The sequence below is a fragment of the Mobula hypostoma genome, chromosome 4 (genome assembly GCF_963921235.1).
Source record: "Mobula hypostoma chromosome 4, sMobHyp1.1, whole genome shotgun sequence".
In the NCBI taxonomy this organism is placed as follows: domain Eukaryota; kingdom Metazoa; phylum Chordata; class Chondrichthyes; order Myliobatiformes; family Myliobatidae; genus Mobula; species Mobula hypostoma.
In genome coordinates this window covers 53,923,261-53,946,967 of record NC_086100.1, presented here as the reverse complement: position 1 = coordinate 53,946,967, position 23,707 = coordinate 53,923,261, and the positions used below count along the sequence as shown (strand labels likewise).

The window sequence follows — 23,707 nt, the reverse complement described above, 5'->3', positions numbered from 1 at the left end:
GTGGACCATAGGAGAAAAGGAAGGAGGAAGTGCACCAGGGGGAGGTGATAGGCAGGTGAGAATAGATAGATAGATATACTTTATTAATCCCAAGGGAAATTTGGTTTCGTTACAGCCGCACCAACCAAGAATAGAGCGTAAATATAGCAATACAAAACCCCCAACAATCAAACAACAAAATGCAAACTATGCCAGATGGAAAATAAGTCCAGGACCAGTCAATCGGCTCAGGGTGTCTGACCCTCCACGGGAGAGGGGAAAGGGAGGGATTTTTTTTTTACCAGAAGGAGAAATCGATATGCATGCTATCAAGCTGGAGGCTACTAAATGGAACATGAAGTGTTGCTCCTCCATCCTGGGAATAGAAATTAAAATGTTGGGCCACTGATGCAGCAGAGGTGCTCGATGAAGTGGTTCCCCCATTTACAACGGGTCTTACCAGTGTACAAGGGGCTGTGTGGGGAGCACTCGATATCTCCAGCCCTTAACCTTTCCCCCCCACCTGGCTTCACCTATCAGCTTCTAGCTATCCTCCTTCTCTCCGCCACCTCTTTATTCTGACACTTTTCTCCTTCCTTTCTGGTCCTGAAGAGGGGTCTTGGCCCTAAACATGGATATATTTTGATGGATACTGCCTGACCTGCTGAGTTCCTAAAGGTATTTGTTTTTGGCTGATTCTGAATACGGATCCACTGAATGTAAACATGTGCCCATGGAAGATGGGATGCATATTACTGTTGTTAGTCAATAAAATACCATAGCATTATTTAATATTCAGTTTCTTCTTCACTTAAGATCAAATGAATACAAACCAAACATGCATATCAATACATATTAGCAAATCCTGAACTTAGAAACCAAAGCAGTTCAATACCTGATTCCTACACACAAAGTTAGAAATACAGTAAGTGCCTATTGTTAGAGCTAGAGTAAGCCAGACCTGCAATATTCTACATTGATCAATGTCCGACAGGGACTTGTGATCACTAGAAAAGTGACCAAGACCATCGGTTTTGCCGTTTGTTGGGCTGCGCCCCTCCCTCCACGCACTGCCTCTGAAGCCTTCCCGTAGCAGGCTGCATCACGGTCTGCAACAAATCCAGCTCCATTGTTATCGAGCAACTTGCCAGTGGAGTAGACCTACAGGACTTAACGTTCTTCATATCCACCAGTGTCTTGTGTTTATAAAAACAGCTGAAGGACGGACATTTGCACCTTTGTTCGGACCGAGATAGGCAGCTATGACCAAGCGCAATGCCATCTTACTGGAAGCACCCTCACTCAACTCCTGCAGAGTTGAGTGAAGTTGAGGTAAACTCCTAGCCAAGAGAAGCTTATTTCACTAACCATGGAACCCATTGTGTTTATTTTTAAAGCCAATCAAGAATTTTAAACATGGAGGAATATGGACTGCTAAACTGTACTTAAAAAAAATCCCCAGCACATAGACTTACCTTTCCTTCTTAGTGGAATGTGTAATTTCCTGGCCTGTGATTGAACATGGAACATAGAACAGGACCTTTGGCCCACAATATGTGCTGATTTAGATTAATTTATTAGATGTCTAATTAAACCAGTCCCTCTGCCTCTACATGGATCATATCCCTTCATTCTCTCCAGATTCACGTGTCTCTCCAATAGCCTCATTAACTCCTCTATTTCTCTCTACCACCAACCTCCTTGTAGTGCATTCCAGGCACACACACACACACACACTGTGTACCAAAAAAATGTTCTTCATACCAGAGGCTCTCTGGCAACCAATGACTAAGGATCCTTGGAAGATGTATTGTGTAGTGACTAATAGTCACGAGGGTTTAAATGGGTCAGTACAGAGACAACACGTGGCTACTGTTATCTGAGTACTTGGTCTCTTCTGAGAAATTCATATCTTTCAGATCTAAGTTTCCATTATTTCTCCAAATCACTTTGTGTTAGAATGTCCCTTGGTGCCTCAGTGATTAGAAGGAAACACTACTTCTGGGGAGGCACGGTAGCACAGTGGTCAGTGTGGCGCTATTACAGTACCACTGACCTGGGTTCAATTCCCGCCGCTGTTGGTAAGGAATTTATATGTTCTCCCCGTGACCGTGTTGGTTTCCACCGGGTACTCCAGTTTCCTCCCACAGTCCAAAGACCTACCAGTTGGTAGTTCAATTGGTCATTGTAAATTGTCCTGTGATTAGGCTAAGGTTAAATCAGGGGTTTCTGGGTGGTGCAGCTCAAAGGGCCATTCCGTGCTGCTTCACAATAAATAAATAAATAAATTGAAAAATACAGTAGAATTTTTTACAAATCTTTAAGAAGATTACAGAAGTAAGGGTGATTCAGCTTGCGCATTTTTGACAATATTTCTGTATCTGTTCTAATACAGGCACCAACTCACTGTATCCCAGTACTGACAGCCATTACCCCTCCAATTCCAATCACTCCAATTTCATACAATCTGAAGATCAGTCAAAATTGCTGAATGGATGTTCCATCTCTATTTCAACCGTTACAGAAACAGCGCTTCTGCCAGTGACAAAGAAATGGCAGCAGCAATGAATACAGCAAAAGCAATATCCCAGCTGAAGAATTATCGTTGGTTTATGACCCTGAATTAGCTGTGCCTCTGGCCAAGTTTCTACAATGCAGAGACAACACTGGCATTACCTGACAAACCACCCCCAAAATCAGAGCAATACTTGCCATCCACTCTCAACTATCAACAAAGTGATAGATGGTATTTTGAAAAGGGTTAAAACTTAACCTTTAATAAACTGTGCACCCATGCCCAGTTTGCATTGTCAAAAGCAGTGGTCCCCAACCACTGGGCCGCGGACCGGTACTGGGCCGCAAAGCATGCGCTACCAGGCTGCGAGGAAACGATATGATTTGGCGATAGGAGTCAGCTGCACCTTTCCTCATTCCCTGTCACACCCACCGTTGAGCTTGAACACACGCGAGGTCATTACGCACGCGTCATCCATGTCAGCGCGGGAAGGAGATCAACTCCTCGAGCTTGCAAATGACGGCCGGCTGAAAAGCATGTTTGACATAACATCTCTGCCGGCAGTCTGGATCAAAGTCAAAGCTAAATATCCTGAGATAGCCACGAAAGCACTGAAAACCTTGCTTCCATTTCCAACATATCTCTGCAATGAATGCAATGAAAACTAAATTGCAGAATACAGTGGACATAAGGAACCCCCTTCGAGTATCGCTGTCTCCCATCACCCCTCGATAGGACCGTCTTGTTGCAGGAAAACAAGCCCAGGGCTCCCACTGATTCAGCGATATTGGTATGTTGCAATGATTTTATATGTTCATACGGGGAAAATATGTGCTGTGTGTTCAATATCCAAACATTACTTAAAATGTTATGATGCTATTGACTTATATAACCATATAACAATTACAGCACAGAAACAGGCGACCTCTGCCCTTCTAGTCCGTGCCAAACGCTATTCTCATCTAGTCCCACCGACCTGCACTCAGCCCATAACCCTCCATTCCTTTCCTGTCCATATACCCATCCAATTTTTCTTTAAATGATAATATCGAACCTGCCTATACCACTTCTACGGGAAGTTCGTTCAACACTTACTTCAAGCTCCCCTGATAATTGACTTATCGCTATATTCATGCGAGGAAAATATGCACTGTGTGTTTAATATTAAATTCGTTAGATAAACACTTTTAGAAACAAAATTGAGTGTATTAGCCACTTGTCACCTATATTGCGTTCGTGATTAGCACCCCCACCCCTGAAAGAATCGCCAAAACCGATTTGTAGAAAAAAATCGGCACGTACACGCATGCGCAAATCACGCATGCATAGTGGTGCCCGCGCAAGGCTTCATGGTCATTGTAGTCTTTCTCGGGGTAAACCCAATGCATTTGATTACTACTCTTGTCCGTTGGCAACCCTACCACCGCCCAGCCCCCACACCCGGTCGGCGGGTTCGCAAGATTATTGTCAATATGAAACTGGTCTGCAGTGCGAAAAAGGTTGGGGAGCCCTGGTCAAAAGCACCTGGCTCCTGTCATGAAAATGGATTAAATTTCTGAATTCCTTGGTCGAGATGAGACGAACTGTCCACAACATCAAGGCAATGCTTGGCTGAGTGCAACACTGGGAAGCCCTTTTAAAACTAATATCATGGGCATTAGTGGGCAAACACATATACTTCGTACTTTGCTGTTGTAGACAACGTGATTATTGGAGGTCAAACACCCTGCCCCACAATATCACTACTGGCATTCCTCAGGTGTAATATTTTACCATGGGCTACCTTGTACTTACCTCCTATTTACACCAATGGCTTGTTTTGCACAGTCTTGTATAATTTATGTATAATTACTTAGAGCAAGGACATGGGAACACAGTCCCACAGAACAAATTAGAATAATATTGCAATAAAGATAGTGATGAGCTCAGGAGGACCAGCCAACCCGAGATGAATACATGACATGAAGGTCTGACTTAACATCAGAAACATAGAAAATCTACAGTGCAATACAGGTTCTTCGGCCCACAATGCCGTGCCAAGCATGTCCTTACCTTAGAAATTAAAGAGATCGATGCTCTATAGAAGGATTCAGGAAGTTTACCAAGTTTTAATGAGGCCTCCAGAACCTTGAATAGCCAAGGGATTAGTGAAGGTGCAAAACATTTATAAAATTCCACGGTAAACCCATCAGGTCCAGGAGCTTTCCCCGGGCTCATAGAGAAAATAACATTCTTAATCTCATCAGTAGTAAAGGAAGTGTCTAGCATAGAAGATATATCATGTGAAATCTTAGGGAAATCTAGGTTATCTAAAAAAGTCATACATATATTTAGAGTCTCGTGGAAACTCTGATTGATATAAGGCGGAATAAAAATCAAAAAAGGATTGATTAATCTCAGCTTGATCAAATATCAGTTGATCTTTTTGATTATAAATCTGATTAATTTGAAATTTAGAATAGTTAGTCTTCAACTGATTAGCCAACAGTTTACCAACTTTGTCACTATGTATATAAAATTCGCTTCTTGTTTTCATTAATTGATTTGCAATCGAGGACGAAAGTAACAAACTGTGTTCCATTTGAAGTTCAGTTCTTTGTTTATACAACTTCTCAGAGGGAGCTGTAGCATATATCTTATCAATTTCCTTAATCTTGTCTACAATAACCAGCTCCTCGCCCTTCAACCTCTTCCTCAAAGCAGCAGAGTACGAGATGATCTGACCACAAATATAACCTTTAAAAGTATCCCAAAGGATGTTCATAGAAATATCTTCTGTATAGTTGATTGTAAAAAAGAGATCAATCTGTTCATTCATAAAGTTAACAAAATCCAAGTCCTGAAGCAACAGCGAATTAAAATGCCATTGTCTATTATTTTGTGTGTTGGCCAGTATTTTAATAGAAAGATTAAGTGGAGCATGATCTGAAATGGTTATAGAGTCATATTCACATTTAACCACTGAAGAAATAAGACGAGAGTCAATAAAAAAAAAATCAATTCTTGAATAGGAACGATGAACATGTGAGAAAAAAGAAAAATCTTTTTCCTGGGGATGCAAAAAACGCCAAATGTCCGTCGACCCGGAATCTGAAAGGAATGAGTTAATCAAGGTTGCAGATTTATTGGGTAAGGTCCGTAAAGGAGCCGAACGATCCAAAGATGGAGATAAACAAGTATTAAAATGCCCGCCCCAAATTAGTGAAAACTCATTCAAATTCGGGAACAAATTAAATAATGATTTGTAAAATTCCGGACAGTCCATGTTAGGAGCATAAACGTTAACCAAAGCTACCTTTTTATTAAAGAGTAGACCACTAACCAATAGAAATCTGCCATTCGGATCAAAAATAATATTGTGTTGTACAAAAGTGATTGAGGGATCTATAAAAATAGAAACTCCTCGAATCTTAGCGTTGGAATTCGAATTAAAGTGATGATCCTTCCAGAATTTGAAAAAACGTAATCTGTCCCCCCTCCGCACATGGGTCTCTTGTAAAAATAGAACATGTGCGTTAAGTCTCCGGAATACTTTAAAAACTTTTTTCCTTTTTATTGGATGATTAAGACCATTAGTATTCCAAGAGACAAAATTAATAGTGGACTCCATAAACCCTAAAGTCAACCCGCAAAAAAAGGAGGATTGACAATAGGTTCGACCCACGCACCCAGAAAGGGAACAGAACAAACGAAAGATAATGGGAAGGAGAACGCGACCAATACTTCGGTAATGTAAGTAGCCCAAGAAAAAAAACTAAAAAGTGAAGCCCCTCCCACCACCCCCCCGAACCCCCAAAGTTAAATCTAAGATAGACCAGCCAGAAAGAAGCAAGCACTAGAACTACCCCCATCACTTCCGCTAGACACTCACTAAAAAAAAGTGTATCTATAAGAGGATCAGCTAAAGTTATAAAACAGTAGAGAAATTTTAAAAAAGTACACCGATTAAAGCAAACACGATATAATACAAAGAAAAAACAGGTAAATATAAAGAAAACCGTTAACCAACAACAGACTGTATAGTTGAACAAGAAAATGAGACTATTAGCATAAACTAACAAGGAAAACTACAAAAAGTACGTTTGAAAACAACAAAGTTTAAGGCCTCAAAGGAAATACGTAAAATGATGCAGAGGAAATAACCACCCAGAATCCCAAGGGAAAAAGAAAGGAATGACGCAGTTAGAAAAAAATTGGCAACCATATTAATTAAACCGAAAAAAAACTTTTCTGCCCTCATATAAAGCGAAAAAAAATTTTTAAAAATTAAACCAAACAGATTAACTGCCTCTGAACAAACAGAGATGATTTAATAATTGCGATTAAGATGTTGAAGGCGAAAATTGATCCAGGTAACTCTGGGCTTCCGATGGAGAGTCGAAAAAACGGGAAGACCCATCAGGCGATCGAATCTTCAAACGTGCGGGATAAAGCAACACTGGTTTTAAATCCATCTTGTAAAGTTCCGACATCACAGATCTGTAACGGGCACATTGATCCCGAACCTGCTTACTAAAATCTTCGACCAGGCGGAACCGAAGCTGCGAGTAATCAATGTAACCTTTAGGTTGAGCAAATCGAAGCAATTTCTCCTTGTCTTGAAAATAATGAAATCGTAAAATAACATGCCAAGGTTTATCTGACTTAGACGAATATAATGGGACTCTGTGAGCCCGATCCAATAGTGGTGGTTGGTCAGGAAATAAGGTAGGGAATGCATCTTTTAAAAGTTGAGAAAAAAACTTTATAGGGTCATCAGATTCAGCAGCTTCACGAATACCAATAATTCGAATATTCTGTCGTCGCATTCTGCATTCTAAGTCAGAGTTTTTAAAAGTCAGAAAGTCAAGTTTTTTCTTCATTACAGGAATTGTTTCTTCAATTTTCCCCATCTTGAGTTCATTTTGTTGCGTGGATTTTTGAAGATTAGATATAGCAGTCTGATGTTTCGTGATAGATGTTTCCATTTTATCGATTACATCAATAATTTTCTGCAGTTTAGTTGAAATTTCCGTTTGAATCAGATCCGATATAGCTTTCAAAGTTACCGCTGGTTCAATCGGAGGAGGATCGGTAACTTACGGTCTAACCGGAGGTTTGCCGTCTTTCCCGTTCTTAGACATAGCAGATCTTAAAAGCATGCAAATATCAAAAAACACAATTTGTTGCAAGGTATTATAAAAATTGGTGCCTTAATGGTTAGCTTAAATGTAGCTGATCATAGGAAAAAACTCAGAGGTAATGGAGCGAGTCAAGACAACGACTTCACTCCATGAGCTCTACTGGAAGTCTTCCTTAGAAATTACCTAGGGTTACCCATAGCCCTCTATTTTTCTAAGCTCCTTGTACCTATCCAGGAGTCTCTTAAAAGACCCTATCGTATCCACCGCCACCACTGTCGCCGGCAGCCCATTCCACACACTCACCACCCTTTGCATAAAAAGCTTGCCCCTGACATCTCCTCTGTATCTACTTCCAAGCACCGTAAACCTGTGCCCTCTTGTGTCAGCCATTTCAGCCTCTGACTATCCACACGATCAATGCCTCTCATCATCTTACACACCCCTTTCAGGTCACCTCTCATCCTCCATCACTCCAAGGAGAAAAAGCCAAGTTCACTCAACCTATCCTCCCCAATCCAGGCAACAGAATTTTATCAACTTTCAAGGCGACTGGGTTACTTGCATATTCTCACATTGACAAAGATACAGAACATCCACATCAGAACAAGGGCACAAGGACTGTGACTCTTAATGTCTATCAGGAGCGAAAAGGGCTACTTATGCGATGTCCTCACATTCGAAGGCGATTCAGATCTGGACAGAGCTCCCTTTGACTTAGCATAAGGAAGTTAATCATAAGGCAGTTTGATGGTCAAGAGTGACTATATCTCAACGGCTCCGGGGGAAGGGCCCAAACTGTCCGCTTCACAACATTATACCAGTGAATGTGAGGTCACAAGAGTTCAGGATAGATGCAATGTAAGATCTCATTGTTGATCAAATACAGGAGATTGTTAGCTTCATTTAAAAATATCATAAAAAGCTAAAGTTTGTCAGTTATAAATAGAAAATTCCATGCAAATCATGGACTGAATGAGAAACCACATTTGTTCAGCATAGTTTCCTCAGACATTAAATATGCTTATTGAGCTAATAAGGGAATCCATTAGTTGGATAGCTAATAACTGCTGAATGCTTAGGTACAAATAATTAGCAGAACTAAATAAATTGCATTTAACTTACAAAGGGAAAAATAATGAGAGAATGGCAATGTTAATGAGCACTCACTTTCCTCCCCAGTAGAGCTTCGTTGTTATCACCAAGCTTGATCGTCTGAAAGAGAAACATGGTAGAACAATCATTAGGGCAACACATGGGGCCAGAAAATCTAGTTGGCATGTTTCAGCTTACTTGCATTGATTACCAATAAGTTTGCTATAATATGTGCCTGTCATCGATACTGTATCAGATTCAATGGCGCCTGAGGGATTGGCAGGGAAGGATGGTGGATTCAGATGGATGGCTGATGATCAGGATTATGATGTCAGGGAAAGAACTTTTGACTCCACTGATGATATATTATTTTAATAAAACTAAACTTCAGTTAGTGCCCAGAGAACCTTGAACGAGCAAGCCCTAGTCCTAAGCTAATAAATTTGGTCTCAATTCAGTGCTAGGTGGCAGTCCAACATGCCTAAATAACAGGTCTCATGAATGTAACAGTGTGGTCAGTACTTCAGTTGATCAGCCACGAAGTGTCTCTGTACTAAATGGAATTTTTGCCTATTTTACATCTTTAAAACAAGGACAACAATTGGCTATTTTGTAACCATTGTGCAGTTAAAATTGATTTCTTCTGGGAAAACAAGGCCAAACAAAAAACAAAAGTATAAAGGTGTTAAGCAAACAATTTTTGTCATGCAGCTCATTTCTGGAAGTTTTGTTTTTGCTATGAAAACAGACTATTTTACAGCCAACACACACTAAAATGCGGGTGAACGCAGCAGGCCAGGCAGCATCTATAGGAAGAGGAACAGTTGATGTTTCCGGCTAGGACCCTTCGTCAGGACCAACGTCGACTGTACCTCTTCCTATAGATGCTGCCTGGCCTGCTGCGTTCACTAGCATTTTTTGTGTGTGTTGCTTGAATTTCTAGCTTCTGCTGATTTCCTCGTGTCTGTGTTATTTTACAGCCTTTGATTTCCTTCTGTAATTAAAAAAGTTGTTGCTAATAAGTGACAGGTCCCTGAAAGCCAAGAGAGATACAACTTATGAATAATCAATACCATAAACTGTGTTGCTGCTGCTTTGATAAAATAACATTAAAACACACGTAAATTTAATTAATGTTATTCTGGGATGCAAAACATTTTAGAAAATCTGGTAAAAGCACAGAAATAAACACAGTTCCAGGGACAAATGCTGATTCAACTCCTTGTACACAATAGCATTCTCCTCACTTTTTAAAAGGATTCAGTTTCTAAGGTGTTTCTGTCAGCAATGCACAACCATGATCTGTTTAATTAACAGCTGCATCCATGTGCTGATACAATAGCCACACTCTTGAGTATGTGAATGTTTCAGCAAGAGAAGCCTAAATGACAAAACATAAATTAACCTGGGGCATACATTTCTGAAATTCAAAACAGGGAGGTGACCCTCAAAACTAAGGTGAGGAGGCTCTTGGGCCTAAACTGATGCCCAAAGCTTGCCTGATGAAATTTATGAGTATGAAATTATGCAAATAGTCTTATGTGGTTGTCATTTGAAAGCTTCAGTAGTATGTAGAGTGGGGGTCTCCACTAACTTGCACCAGGTAAAGTTCAGAAAAAAAGTTCTGCGGAGCTGTTATGCACTACTGTAAAGCACCCCTTTGCAGGCAAGTGGGAAAGATAATTGAAGGAGATGTGGTGGGCATGTGAGACAGAATATTCATCAAAGCTACAGGGGAAAGAAGGAGAAAGGAATGGAACTGATAGGATCACTCTCCTGGGAGCAGGAACTGATTCAGTTAGCTTAATGACCTCCTGAAAGATCACTAACAGTAAAACAGGTGGACAAAATGTGGCTTTCCACAGCTCAGTCTGTACTTTTCCAGTCTGTTCATTTGACATTAATTATACTTTAGATTATCCATTTATTATCTTTCTACTGAATCTTAAAATTCTGATTTTAATGTTTCTGAAAACCTGTGCATAACTGTGCTTTCTCATGGGAATACTGGCAAATGAAAGAATCTTATGCAAAAAGGTTATGAGCAGGAATCCAACCCTTTCATGATGTTGTGCACTAGAACACTGAGTGCTGTACTATCTACTTTGTTTACTGTGAATTATTTTTATTTGCAAAGACTTGCACATTTACACCTTATAAACTATGAATGAACCTCCATTACACAAGACTTATGAAAAAGTAATTGCAGTTAACATTCTGTTTCAAAGCTTGAGCTCTATTGTATCAAGAAACAAAACATGACCCTAACACGACAAGCTACCATGTAGATGATAAGGTTGGTTTCAACTCCCCATGGGTTTTCAGTGGAAAAGGAGTCAATTACTTTCCTGTCCATATGTAGCAGAAAGATGCCTCAACAATTTTATTGGCTGACACAAGAGACTGTATGAGCTGGAAAATGGAGCAACAAACAATCTGCTGGAGGAAATCAGTGGATGGGGAGATAACTGAGGGGTGGGAGGTTGGAATTGTCGATATTTTGGGTCGAAACCCTGCCCCGGACTGTCTTGATTCACACGCCTCAGGAAAACTCTTCATTAGAATTGGTGAGAAGAGTCATCTATCCCCAGCCACAACAAATGCGCAGGTCTTATTTGGGTATGTCCAGACACTGGGGTTTTGGCAGTATTTTGAGTCAGGGTAGGGTGATTCTGTTGTGGAAAATCGGGGGAGGGAGATGACCTTTGTGAAGTCCAGTGATATTCTTTCCACAAAGTAATAGATTTAATTTAAGTAATTTCTAGTGTTTCCCATGTACTGACACCTTTAACCTCAGCTGGCAAACTTCAACTGCTTCCCAGTTCAGTTTGTAACTGTAGTCAGTTCCGTAAGGCATCGTTCAATTGTGATCTGTATACTTAAAGAAGGGTCCTGCTATTGCTGAACAGTCTTGTCACTGTGTTTGTAGAAATAGTAACAAGAATTAGTAGTCCACACTGACTCACTTGCTGAGTTCCACATTATTTACTTCTCAATGGTTCAGTTCCCTGGCCCTGGCTACTTTATTTTCACTATGGATGTCCAGTCTCTATACATTTCTATCCCCCATCAGCAAGGCCTTAAAGCTTTCCTCTTCTTGCTCAACATCACTCCCCCTCCGTCATCACGCTCCTCCGTCTGGCAGAACTGGTCCTCACCCTCAATAATTTCTCTTTTGGCTCCTCTCTCTTTCTCCAAACTCAAGGGGTAGCCATGAGCACTCGCATAGGCCCAATCTATGCCTGCCTCTTTTTTGACTATGTGGAACAGTCCATGTTCCAAACCTTCCCTGGTATTGCTCCCCATCTCTTCCTGCACTACACTGATGACTGAATTGGTGCAACTTCATGCACCCATGCTGAGCTCCTCAATTTTATCAACTTTGCTTCCAACTTCCACCCTGCCCTTAAATTCATTTGGTCCATTTCTGCCACCTCTCACCCCTTTCTTTATCCCAGTCTCCATCTCTGGAGACAAAATGTCTACCAACATCTTTTATAAACTTTATGATTCCAACGGCTATCTTGACTATACCACTTCTCCTGTAAAAATGTTATTCCCTTTTCTACATTCCTTCATCTCTGCCACACCTATTCCAAGGATGAGGTTTTCTTTTCCAGGATATCAGAGATGTCCTCTTTCTTCAAAGAACAGGGTTTCCATTCTTCCACCATTGATACTGCCCTCACCTGCATCTCCTCCATTTCTCGGACATCTGCGCTCACCCCATCTTCCTGACACCTTAACAGGGATTGAGTTCCTTGTCCTCACCTACCACTTCATGAACCTCCACATCCAACACATCTGCAACTTCCACCATCTTCAACAAGATCCTACCACCAAACACATCTTTATTTACTCCCATTCTCCACTTTCTGCAGGGATCGCTCCCTAAGTGATTCCCTTGTTTATTCTTCCCTCTCCACTAATCTCCCTCCTGGCACATATCCCTGCAAACGAGAGATTGCTACACATGCCCATTCACTCCCTCTCTCTCCTCCGTTTAGGGCCCCAAATGGTCCCTCCAGGTGAGGCAACACTTCACCTGTGAATCCTTTGGGTTTGTCTGTTGTAACCAGTGCTCCCAATGTGGCCTCCTCTACGTTGGTAAGACCTGACATCCACCAATAACGGAATTTCCCAGTGGCCAATCACTTTAATTCCTATCCTGATTCTCGTTCTGACATGTCGGTCCGTGACCTCCTCTTCTCCCAAGAAGAGACTGCCCTCAAGGTGGTGGAGCAACATCTCATATTCCGTCTAGGTAGCCGCCAACCTGCTGGCATAAACATCGATTTCTCATTCCAGGAATTTTTTTTTTCCATTTCTTTCTTTTCCTCTCCCCTTCCCTTCTCTTTCATTCCCCTCTTGGCCTCTTACCTCTTCTCACCTTGGTGCCCCTCCTTATTCCCTTTCTCCCAAGGTCCACTCTCCTCTCCTATCAGATTTCTTCTTCTCCAGCCCTTTACCTTTCCTGGACATCTGGCTTCACCTATCACCTTCAAGCTTGTCCTCCTTCCCCTCCCCCCCACAACTTTATTCTGGCATCTTCCCTCCTTCCTTTCCAGTGCTGATGAATGGTCTCGGCCTGAAACGTCTACTGCTTACTCATTTCTATCGATGCTGCCTGACCTGCTGAGTTCCTCCAGAATTTTATATGTGTTGCTCTGCATTTCCACCAATAAAGAATCTCTTGTGTTTATTACTTACCTGGTTTCTGACTGGTTTATATTTCCTATCCTTCTCCAATTTTTAAATTTATATAGTATTAGGTCAAATTTTTGATGTTTCACATTCTCCATATTTAGTTGGATTAATAACTTAAATGTTAACTTTATGTCATATTTCAACAAAATGCTGTAAATTCCAGAAAAAAAGAAAAATAGTGCCCAGATTTTGCCTTTTACAATAATCAGGTCATTGATTATGACAATGAGTTGTTGCAAGTACATTGTAACACCTCCTTAAGAATTTGGACAGTGAGCATCCACTGCAGGCACTGGACAGCATTCACATAAGTATACTGGTTATAAACTTACGTCTTGGTATGAAAACAGAGGTACTTGATATTGCTTCTAAAGAAAAGAGGAAGATGATTGGAAAAGAGGGTGCCCTTTGAGAGATGATTGGGGGAAAAGGTTGTAGTATTTCTAGAATGGCTGTGAGATAGCTTTTTAGAGCAGCTCATGGTTGAGCCCACAAGGGTATCAGCTATTCTGGATTGGGTGTTGTGCAATGAAGCAGAATTGATTAGCGAGCTTAAGGTAAAAGAACCCTTAGGGGCAAGTGATAATAATATGGTCAAATTCACCCTGAAATTTGAGAAGGAGGAGCTAAAGTCAGATGTATCAGTATTACAGTGGAGTAAAGGGAATTACAGAGGCATGAAAGGGGAGTTGGCCGGAAATGACTGGGAAGAACACTGGCAGCAATGAATGGAATTTCTGGAAGCAATCTGGAAGGCTCAGGATATATACATCCTAGAGAGGAAGTAGTATTCTACAGGCAAGATGACACAACTATGGCAAACAAGGAAAGTCAAAAACCAATATAAAAGCCAAAGAGAGGGCAAATAATAGAGCAAAAATTGGTGGTAAGTTAGAGGATTGGAAAGCTTTTAAGCACCAACAGAAGGCAACCAGAAAAGATATTACGAGGGTAAAATGGAATATGAAAGTAAACTAGCCAATAATATTAGAGAGGATACCAAAAGTGTCTTCAGATATGGCACATAAAGTCTAAAAGAGTGGAGTGGATATTGGACCACTGAAAAACAATGCTGGAGAGGTAGTAATGGAGGACAAGGAAATGGCAGATGAACTGAATAACTATTTTGCATCAGTCTTCACTGTAGAAGACACTAGTAGCATGGTGGAAATTTCATGGGTTATTAAGTGTGTGAGGTTCCCATTACTAGAGAGAAAGCTCTTGGGAAACTGAAACGTCTGAAGATAGATAAATCACCAGGACCAGATGGTGTTCACTGAGAGTTCTGAAAGAGGTGGCTGAAGAGATCATGGAGACATTAGTAATGATCTTTCAAGAATCACTAGATTCTGGAATAGTTCAGGAAGACTGGAAAATTGCAAATGTCACTCCACTCTTTAAGCAGGGAAAAGGCAGACGAAAGGAAACTATAGGCCAGTTAGTCTGACCTGAGTGCAGGAGGGGATTATTAAGGATGAGGTCTCAGGGTACTTGGAGGCACATGATGAAGTAGGTTGTAGTTAGCATGGTCTCCTCAAGGGAAAATATTGCCTGAAAAATCTGCTGGAATTCTTTGAAGAAATAACAAGCAGGATAGAAAAAGGAGATTCAGCTGATGTTGTGTACTCGGATTTTCAGAAGGCCTTTGACAAGGTGCCACACATGAGGATGCTTAACAAGCTACAAGCCCCTAGTATTACAGGAAAGATTTCAGCATGGATAAAGCAGTGGCTGATTGGCAGGAGGCAAAGAGAGTGAATAAAGGAGGCCTTTTCTGGTTGGCTGCTTGTGATTATTGGTGTTACACAGGGGCCTGCAATGGGACCAATGCTTTTTACGTTATATGTCAATGATCTGGATGATGGAAAGTTTACAGACAATATGAAGATAGGTGGAGGGGTAGGTAGTTTTGAGGAAGTAGAGAGGCTACAGAAGGACTTAGACAGATTAGTAGAAAAGGCAAAGAAGTGGCAGATGGAATACAGTGTCAGGAAGTGTATGGTCATGAACTTTGCTATAATTGAAAGGGTTGAATATTTTCTAAATGGAGAGAAAATACAAAAAAAAAACTGAGGTGCAACGGGACTTGGGAGGCCTTGTGCATGATTCCCTAAAGGTTAATTTGTAGGTCAAGTTTGTGGTGAGGAAGGCAAATACAATGTTAACATTCATGTCAAGAGGACTGGAATATAAAGGCAAGGATGTAATTTTGAGTCTTCAAAAAGTACTGGTGAAGCCTCACTTGGAGTACTGTGACCAGTTTGGGGCACCTTATCTTAGAAAGGATGTCCTGAAACTGGAGAGGGCTCAAAGGAAGTTCATGAAAATGATTCCAGGATTTAATGGCTTGTCATATGAAGAGTGTTTGATGGCCCTGGGCCTGTATTCACTGGAATTCAGAAGAATGAGGGGTGACCTAATTGAAACCTATGGAATGATGAAAAGCCTTGATAGAGTGGATGTGGAGAGGGTGTTTCTGATGGTGAGAGAGTCTAAGTCCAGAAGACACAGCCTCAGAATAGAGGGGCATCTTCTTAGAACAGAGATGAAGAGGAATTTCTTTAGCCAGAGAGTGGTGAAACTGTGGAATTCTTTATCACAGGCAGCTGTAGACACCAAGTCTTTATTTATATTTAAGGCAGAGGTTGATAGATTCTTGATTGGTCAGGGCATGAAGGGATACAAAGAGAAGGCAAGATATTGAGGCTGAGAGGAAAATTGGATCAGTCATGATGAAAATGGCGGAGCAAACTTGATGGGCCAAATGGCCTAATTCTGTTCCTATATTTTATAGTCTTATGGTGCTTGAGAAAAGCTTGACACATGGGAATGAATGCAACTTGGTCGGGGAAGGGAGATGGCTTTAGCAAACACTAATGGTCATGGGTGTACTGGAGTGAAAATTCAGGAACAGGGAGGAACACAGTGGCTAGGAACAGGTGACAAGGTTAGTGGACATTACAAGGAGGGTAAGTGGAAGATATTGGATGAGTCAGAGAAATACATAGATTAGTGAGGGGTTAGACAAAAATTTGTCTGTAGAGGGCATTGCGAGTGGAGACTGACAGTTAAGTAGGGGAAAGTTAAGTGGGTTGAGGCGAATTCTATGCCTAAAGAAAAAAACATGAGTGATGGGAAATGAAGCTCTAAATTTATCATTGGATGCCTGACACGGGTGAACCTTTTACCCAACAGGAGCAAGGCTCGAATCTCCTGTTAAAATTGCGTTGGTCAAGCCCACGTGTTCATTCACAGCACAGAATCTATTTTAAAAATTAGTCACAAAAGCATCTGATATCATGTAGCAATGCAACTAGAATCACAGTGCTCTCCCACTTTTTTATTAGAGAGTGAATGAGGAATTTAGTAATTTCTTAATTGAGGGGTGTGGGATAGTGACAATAGAAGATTTAAATGGATAAAATATTTTCTGCAGGCAGCATTCTTCTGAACCAGTTGGCATTAGACAGACAAAATGCAATCGGTAACTGAATCACCACAGTGCAAATCAAAGCCTAAGAATTACACAGTCCATCTCTGCCACACAGCTCATTGTGCTGCTATTGAATTTGCATTTATCTATATGATGCCATTATAAACTAATATAAGACAATTTCACTAAGCAATATCTTGTTCCTATATATCCTTAATTTTATTGCAATCAGTCAGCAAATTAGCCATAAGATATTAGCCTCCTCAATCTTTGTCATAAAAATTATTGGCAACAAAAGAGGCAATGAACATACTGCGGACAGCAAAGAGAACTCTGGAGGAGAAATGTGGTTTCTATTCGAAAGATAGCTCAAAATGACATCAGAAAGGCAGGGGCAGGCTTATTTGATGCATATATTAAAACATTATAACACCTCAGCATTATATTAGTGTGAATGTGCTCAAAAAACACCAGATAAATTGAACAATGTAAATTCAAATCATCATCCCACATATTCCAGAATTTAAACGTACAACATAACTGTCTCTGCACACACCTGCAAAGAGCTCCCCAAAACCTCTCCACTCTTTCCACTGAAGTGCTCTTTAAAACCTAGCTCTGGCCAGATTTCCAATGCTTTGCCCCACTCATTTTGCAGCTTTTTGACCAAATTTGTTTGATAAAACTCCTATGAAATGCCTTAAAATATCTTACAAATTGAAGTTCAAAGTAAATGTATTATCAATGTATGTAAATGTCACCATATACAACCCTGAGATTCATTTACTTGTGGGCATTGACAGTAAATCCAAGAAACATAATAGCACCAATGACAGATCGGTTCAAGAGCCTGATGGTTGAGGTGTAATAATTGTTCCTGAACCTGGTGTTGTGGGTCCTGAGGCTCCTGTACCTTCTCCTGGATGGCAGCAGAGAGACAAGAGTATGGCCTGGGTGGTGAGGTCCTTGATGATGGATGCTGCTTTCCTGCGACAGCGCTCCATGCAGATGTGCTCAATGTTGGTGAGGGCTTTACCTGTGATGGACTACGGCATATCTTCTACTTTTTGTAGGATTTTCTGTTCAAGGGTATTGGTGTTTCCATTCCAGGCTGTGATGCAACCATTCGGTATATCCTCCACCACACATTTATAGAAGTTTGTCAACTTTTAGATGACATGCTGAATCTTCACAAGCTTCTAAGGAAGTAGAGGTGGTACTGTGCTGTCTCCTTGCTGGGGCCAGGACAGATCCTCTGAAGTGATAACACCGAGGAATTTAAAGTTGTTGACTCTCTCCACCTCTGATTCCCCGATGAGGACTGGCTCATGGACCTCTGGTTTCCTCATCCTGAAGCTAATAATCATCTCCTTGGTCTTGCTGACATTGAGCGATAGGTTGTTAATTTTTAAGGCAATAGGCACATCGTTGTTCATCGTTAGGAAAGTATCTAGATCTGTGCTGATCAATTTAGTGCTAAAAACTGTCCGAATCAGCAGTGTAGAGATTAAAGAAGCAGTGTTAAAATGCTAAGACCTTGAGGATAACAGCTTGCTTCTTTTAATAGTTAATGCTCATGATAAACCCAGCTCCTATTAAAGATAAATGGCAAATTCATCACCTAGAGTAAACAATCCATGGAAATAATTCAATTTCTTCAAATTCATATATTCATGCTGGATTCCCAGTTACTTTGGAGGTTCCATGACCAAAGGTGTTTAGTGGAGAAATCAGAAAGTCCAGTGTGCAAAACGCTCCAAAATTCTGAACAATTACAGTGTTCGCAGCAAAAATGCAACTGGTTCACAAACTATTATTGCATTGTTATTGAAATCTATTAACAGAATGCAAAGAATGACACATTGATCCCCATCGTAACGTACAGCTGGCACCAGTGTACGTTAAGTGGAAGCACTGCCAGATTTAACAGCAGCATGTGATTAGCAGAACGACTTTGGTTCCTGGATGGAGTTAGCAAAATGGTTGAATAATCCATGAATTCCACTGAGCTCAGGCACTGGGAGAAAGAAAGGTATTGACTTTAGCAAATTAGTACATTATGAACCAGAAGGCATAGATGGGTAAGGAGTGGGTTAGTGGAGAAGTACATGGGAGTGGTGGGTAAGGGGGTCAGTCTTTGATGACTGTGATCGGGAGGGAGGATTGGACAGGGATATGAAAGAAGCCCTCCTAGTTTACTTCATTCTCATATGTAAATAATAATTGTTACTTCAATATATTTCTCAGGGAGTTTTAAAGTGTCTACATTTTAAGAATGGACCCACCTTGCCTTTCTGTCACCCATCATCAACCAGCCTGCACTAAATTTAAAAAAAGAGATTGATGGGTTGGAGGCAAGTTAGCTGTCATTTCACTTTTAGCTTCTACTTGGCCAGGGTTGGTGGGGTAGGGAAGCGAAGGAGTTGACCAGAATCCCATCATTTCCTGTTTTACTTCCACCAAGCAATTATACAAACGAGCACACAGGAAGAAACACAGAAACATAGAAAATAGGTGCAGGAGTAGGCCATTCGGCCCTTCAAGCCTGCACTGCCATTCAGTATGATCATGGCTGATCATCCAACTCAGAACCCTGTACCTGCCTTCTCTCCATGCCCCCCGATCCCTTTAGCTACAAGGGCCATATCTAACTCCCTCTTAAATATAGCCAATGAACTGGCCTCAATTGTTTCCTGTGGCAGAGAATTCCACAGATTCACCACTCTCTGTGTGAAGAAGTTTTTCCTAATCTCGATCCTAAAAGGCTTCCCCTTTATCCTCAAACTGTGACCCCTCATTCTGGACTTCCCCAACATCAGGAACAATTTTCCTGCATCCAGCCTGTCCAATCCCTTTAGAATTTTATACGTTTCAATAAGATACCCCCTCAATCTTCTAAATTCCAGTGAATATAAGCTTAGTCGATCCAGTCTTTCATGATATGAAAGTCCTGCCATCCCAGGAATCAATCTGGTGAACCTTCTTTGTACTCCCTCTATGGCAAGAATGTCTTTCCTCAGATTAGGGAACCAAAACTGCACACAATACTCCAGGTGTGGTCTCACCAAGGCCTTGTACAACTGCAGTAGTACCTCCCTGCTCCTGTAACTCGAATCCCCTTGCTATGAATGCCAGCATACCATTCGCCTTTTTCACCGCCTGCTGTACCTGCATGCCTACTTTCAATGACGGGTGTACAATGACATCCAGGTCTCGTTGCACCTCTTCTTTTCCTAATCGGTCACCATTCAGATAATAATCTGTTTTCCTGTTCTTGCCACCGAAGTGGATAACTTCAGCTGTGTACATACATCTATTGATGCTTCTGGACACATCTTCAGTGATGTTCCTGGAATCATCGGGTGTTTCGGGTCTTTCAACATCATACAACCTCCTCCAGGTGACCCAGCCGGGGCTGATCAGACCCCAGCTTGTGTCCAGATGGCTAGCTACTTATGACTCCATGGCTCCCCTCTTTTGAGCCACAGCCATCTTGAGGCCCTCTCTGCCGCATCGGTGATAATGCGGACGGCTCTCCTCTTCCTCTCTCCCTCGATGCCCAAAATGCTGAAGGCCCTAACTAAAGAACGGGCTATGAATCCCCTACAACCAACCTCCACTGGGAGACACCTCGCTCTCCATCCAACCTGCTGACAGTTGCTGACCAGTCCTGCGTACTTGGAGAGCTTCCTTTCAAAGGCCTCTTCCAGGCTATCTTCCCATGGGACTGTCAGCTCTAGCAGCACCACTTGCTTAGTAGACTCAGACACCAGGACAATGTCTGGTCGCAGGGTGGTGGCTGCGATATGGTTGGGGAACTTCAGCTGCCCTTCGAGGTCCACCAACAGCTGCCAGTCCCTTGCAGAGGTCAGAATGCCTGCAGATGTTCTTTTGGCAGGTAATGGCTGCTCCCCAGCTCTGACAAAGGCAATGGTCTGCTTGGAGGGTCGGGACCGCTTCGCCCACTCAACTCCTGCGCTGACGGCTTCAGCGATGGTCTTCAGGACCTGATCATGCCTCCACCTGTACCGTCCCTCACCAAGTGCCCTTGCACAGCCACTGAGGATGTGCTCCAGAGTTCCTCGCTTGGAGCACAGTGGGCACGCAGATGACTCTGCCTTGCCCCATGTGTGCAGGTTTGATGGGCTTGGAAGCACATCGTACACTGCCTGGATGAGAAATTGGATGCGGTGTGGTTCGGCTTTCCAAAGATCAGCCCAGGTCACTTTCCTCTCAACCGCATTCTCCCATCTTGTCCAAGCTCCCTGTTGCTTCATTCCCACCGCCTTGCAGGCTGTCATCTCCTCCACTACTGCTCTCACCTCCTCCTGAACTAGGCGACGCCTTTCCTTCCCTCTGGTGTCCATTTGGGGAGTTGGAAAGGATCCTAGCCCAGCTCGGCCTCGTGTGACCACTCCCACCAGCCTCCTGTGACGCAGTCTCGCCTCTGCCTCCTGAACAGCTTCCTCTGCCCTCCACTTCCTGCCAGTCCTCACTTGGATCCCTGCTCTAGCTACCTTCGGGTCACTTGAGTCCCTATACTGTAGCACTTCTCTGGCTCGTTACCTCGAATTCTTCCTCCAAGGATTTGAAGGGCAGTTGCAGTTTGTTGTGGTGTCCATAGAGTGCGATGCTGCTCAGGCTCTTTGGCAGCCCCAGCCATCTCCTGAGGTGGTTGCTAACACTCCTCTCTAAGGTTTCGACTGTCGAGATTGGAACTGCATAGACGAGGAGGGGCCACAGGATACTGGGAAGAATGCCATGCTGATACACCCAGGCTTTAAACTTCCCAGGTAGGCCAGACTTGTCCACAGATTTCAGCCAGCCATCCAACTCGGTGCAGGTTGCCTGAATGGATGTTGTGTCCCTTAAAGAGCTGTCAAAAACTTTGCCTAAGCTCTTGACTGGCTTTTCTGTGATGGTTGGGATGGCTGTGCCTGCGATGCTGAACCAGAACTTGTTCTCCACCTTCCCTTTCCTCAGCACCATCGATCTTGATTTGGCAGGTTTGAAACGCATCCGGGCCCACTCCACCAGCTTTTCGAGCCCCTGCAGAATCCTCCGGCAGACTGGGACTGATTCTGTGGTGACTGTGAGGTCATCCATGAATGCCCTGATAGGTGGTTGCCGTTGAGCGGAATTCATTCTGGGCCCTCTGCACTCTGGTTCAGCAGACTTAGTGAGCATGTTCATGGTGAGGGAGAACAGTGTCACCGAGATAGTGCACCCTGTGATGATGCCAACCTCCACCTTGTGCCAGGTTGATGTAATTGCTCCTGAAGAGACCCTCATCCTGAAGTTGCTGTAATAATCAGCGATAAGGTCTCTGATTCTGCTGGGGACGTGATATTTGGTCAGTGTGAGCTGCACCAGCTTGTGCGGAATGGAGCCATATGCATTTTCCAGGTCGAGCCACAACACTGACAGGTTACTCTTGTTCTCTCTGGCCTCCCTGATGAGCTGTGTCACCACCCCGATGTGCTCCAGACAGCCCGGCATCCCTGAAATGCCACCCTTCTGGACTGATGTATCAATATAGGTGTTCTTTGCTAAGTAGGTGCACGGCCGGTTAGAAATGGCACTGAAGAAGATCTTCGCCTCGACACACAGCAGGGAAATGATGCAAAACTGATCTATCTGGGTGGCATTTTCCTCCTTCGGGATCCACACCCCTTCAGCCACTCTCCACTGTTCTGGGATCTTCCCCCTTCTCCAGAAGATTCTCAGGATCTTCCACAGACGCAGCAGGAGTTTAGGGCAGTTCTTGTACACTTTGTACGAGGTGTTGCTTGGTCCTGGAGCCGAGCCTGCCCTTGCTTTGCGGACGACCTCTCTGACTTCCTTTAGTTGCAGCTCTGACATGTCGAACTGCACATCCGGTTCAGGTGGGTCTATTAGGATGTCGCACTCTCCCAACTCCTGCTCTCTTTCAGGATCATTATATATCTTCTTCAGATGTTGGTCTATGTCTTCCTGCGAACAGGCCAGTTTCCCACTGCGCTTCTCCCCCAGCAACTCCTTGGTGAACTTGAAGGGGTTGGCGATAAAGGCAGCACGTTTTCGAGCCCTTTCACGACGCTGCCTTCGATGCCACTCTGCCCGGTGGAGGACCCTGATCTTCTTTCGTAGTATACACATCAGCTGGGCCAAGCCAATGCGCTCCTCTTCTCCTGCCTCCTTGTATTGGGACTTCAGCGCTTTCATCCTCTGCCTGATGTTGTGGATCCTCAATGCTCTTTGGTTCTTCGAGTAAGATGTTTTGGAGCCTTCCTTCTCCTCCTCTCTGAACGGTTCAGCTGCGATACTGACAATAATTGTTGTCATGGCTTGCAGCTTCCCATCAACCCCTCCCTTCGGCATTGCCTCCAGAATTTGGTTAACATCTTCATCAAACTGCTTCCACAGTGAAGTCATGTTAGCTGCAGGCCATTTGATCTGTCTCCTGTTAGACTTCATGTTCGAGGGATTAGTTTGCAACACTTGGAGGTTCCGGGCACTATGGGGTGACTCCGGGCCTGGCCCCTCCTTCGTCTCACCAGGTTGGACACCTGCGCGTTGTGCTGCTCCTGCTCCCACCAAACACTTCATCCTCGCTTGGTGGATCTTCAAGCAGCGATCGTTCTTGCAGATTTTGCCACATGCACACTGCTTCCTCATCGTCGTTTGTTCATTCACATTTATCCACATTAAATTGCATCTGCCATGAATTTGCCCACTCACCTAACCTATCCAAGTCACCCTGCATCCTCTCAGCTAACACTGCCGCCCAGCTTCGTATCATCCGCAAGCTTGGAGATGCTGCATTTAATTCCCTCGTCTAAGTCATTAATATATATTGTAAACAACTGGGGTCCCAGC

General features: G+C 42.9%; 1 protein-coding gene across 3 annotated transcripts in view; it reads right to left on the bottom strand.

Moving 5' to 3' along the window:
- The window catches only part of kcnab1a (potassium voltage-gated channel subfamily A regulatory beta subunit 1a), a 322,363-nt gene that overhangs the window by 34,916 nt on the left and 263,740 nt on the right, over positions 1-23,707 (bottom strand). For all 3 annotated transcript variants that reach the window (XM_063045804.1, XM_063045805.1, XM_063045803.1), the window contains exon 6: positions 8,785-8,829. In XM_063045804.1, coding sequence (XP_062901874.1) covers positions 8,785-8,829 — 45 coding nt within the window. The remainder of the gene's footprint in view (positions 1-8,784; positions 8,830-23,707) is intronic.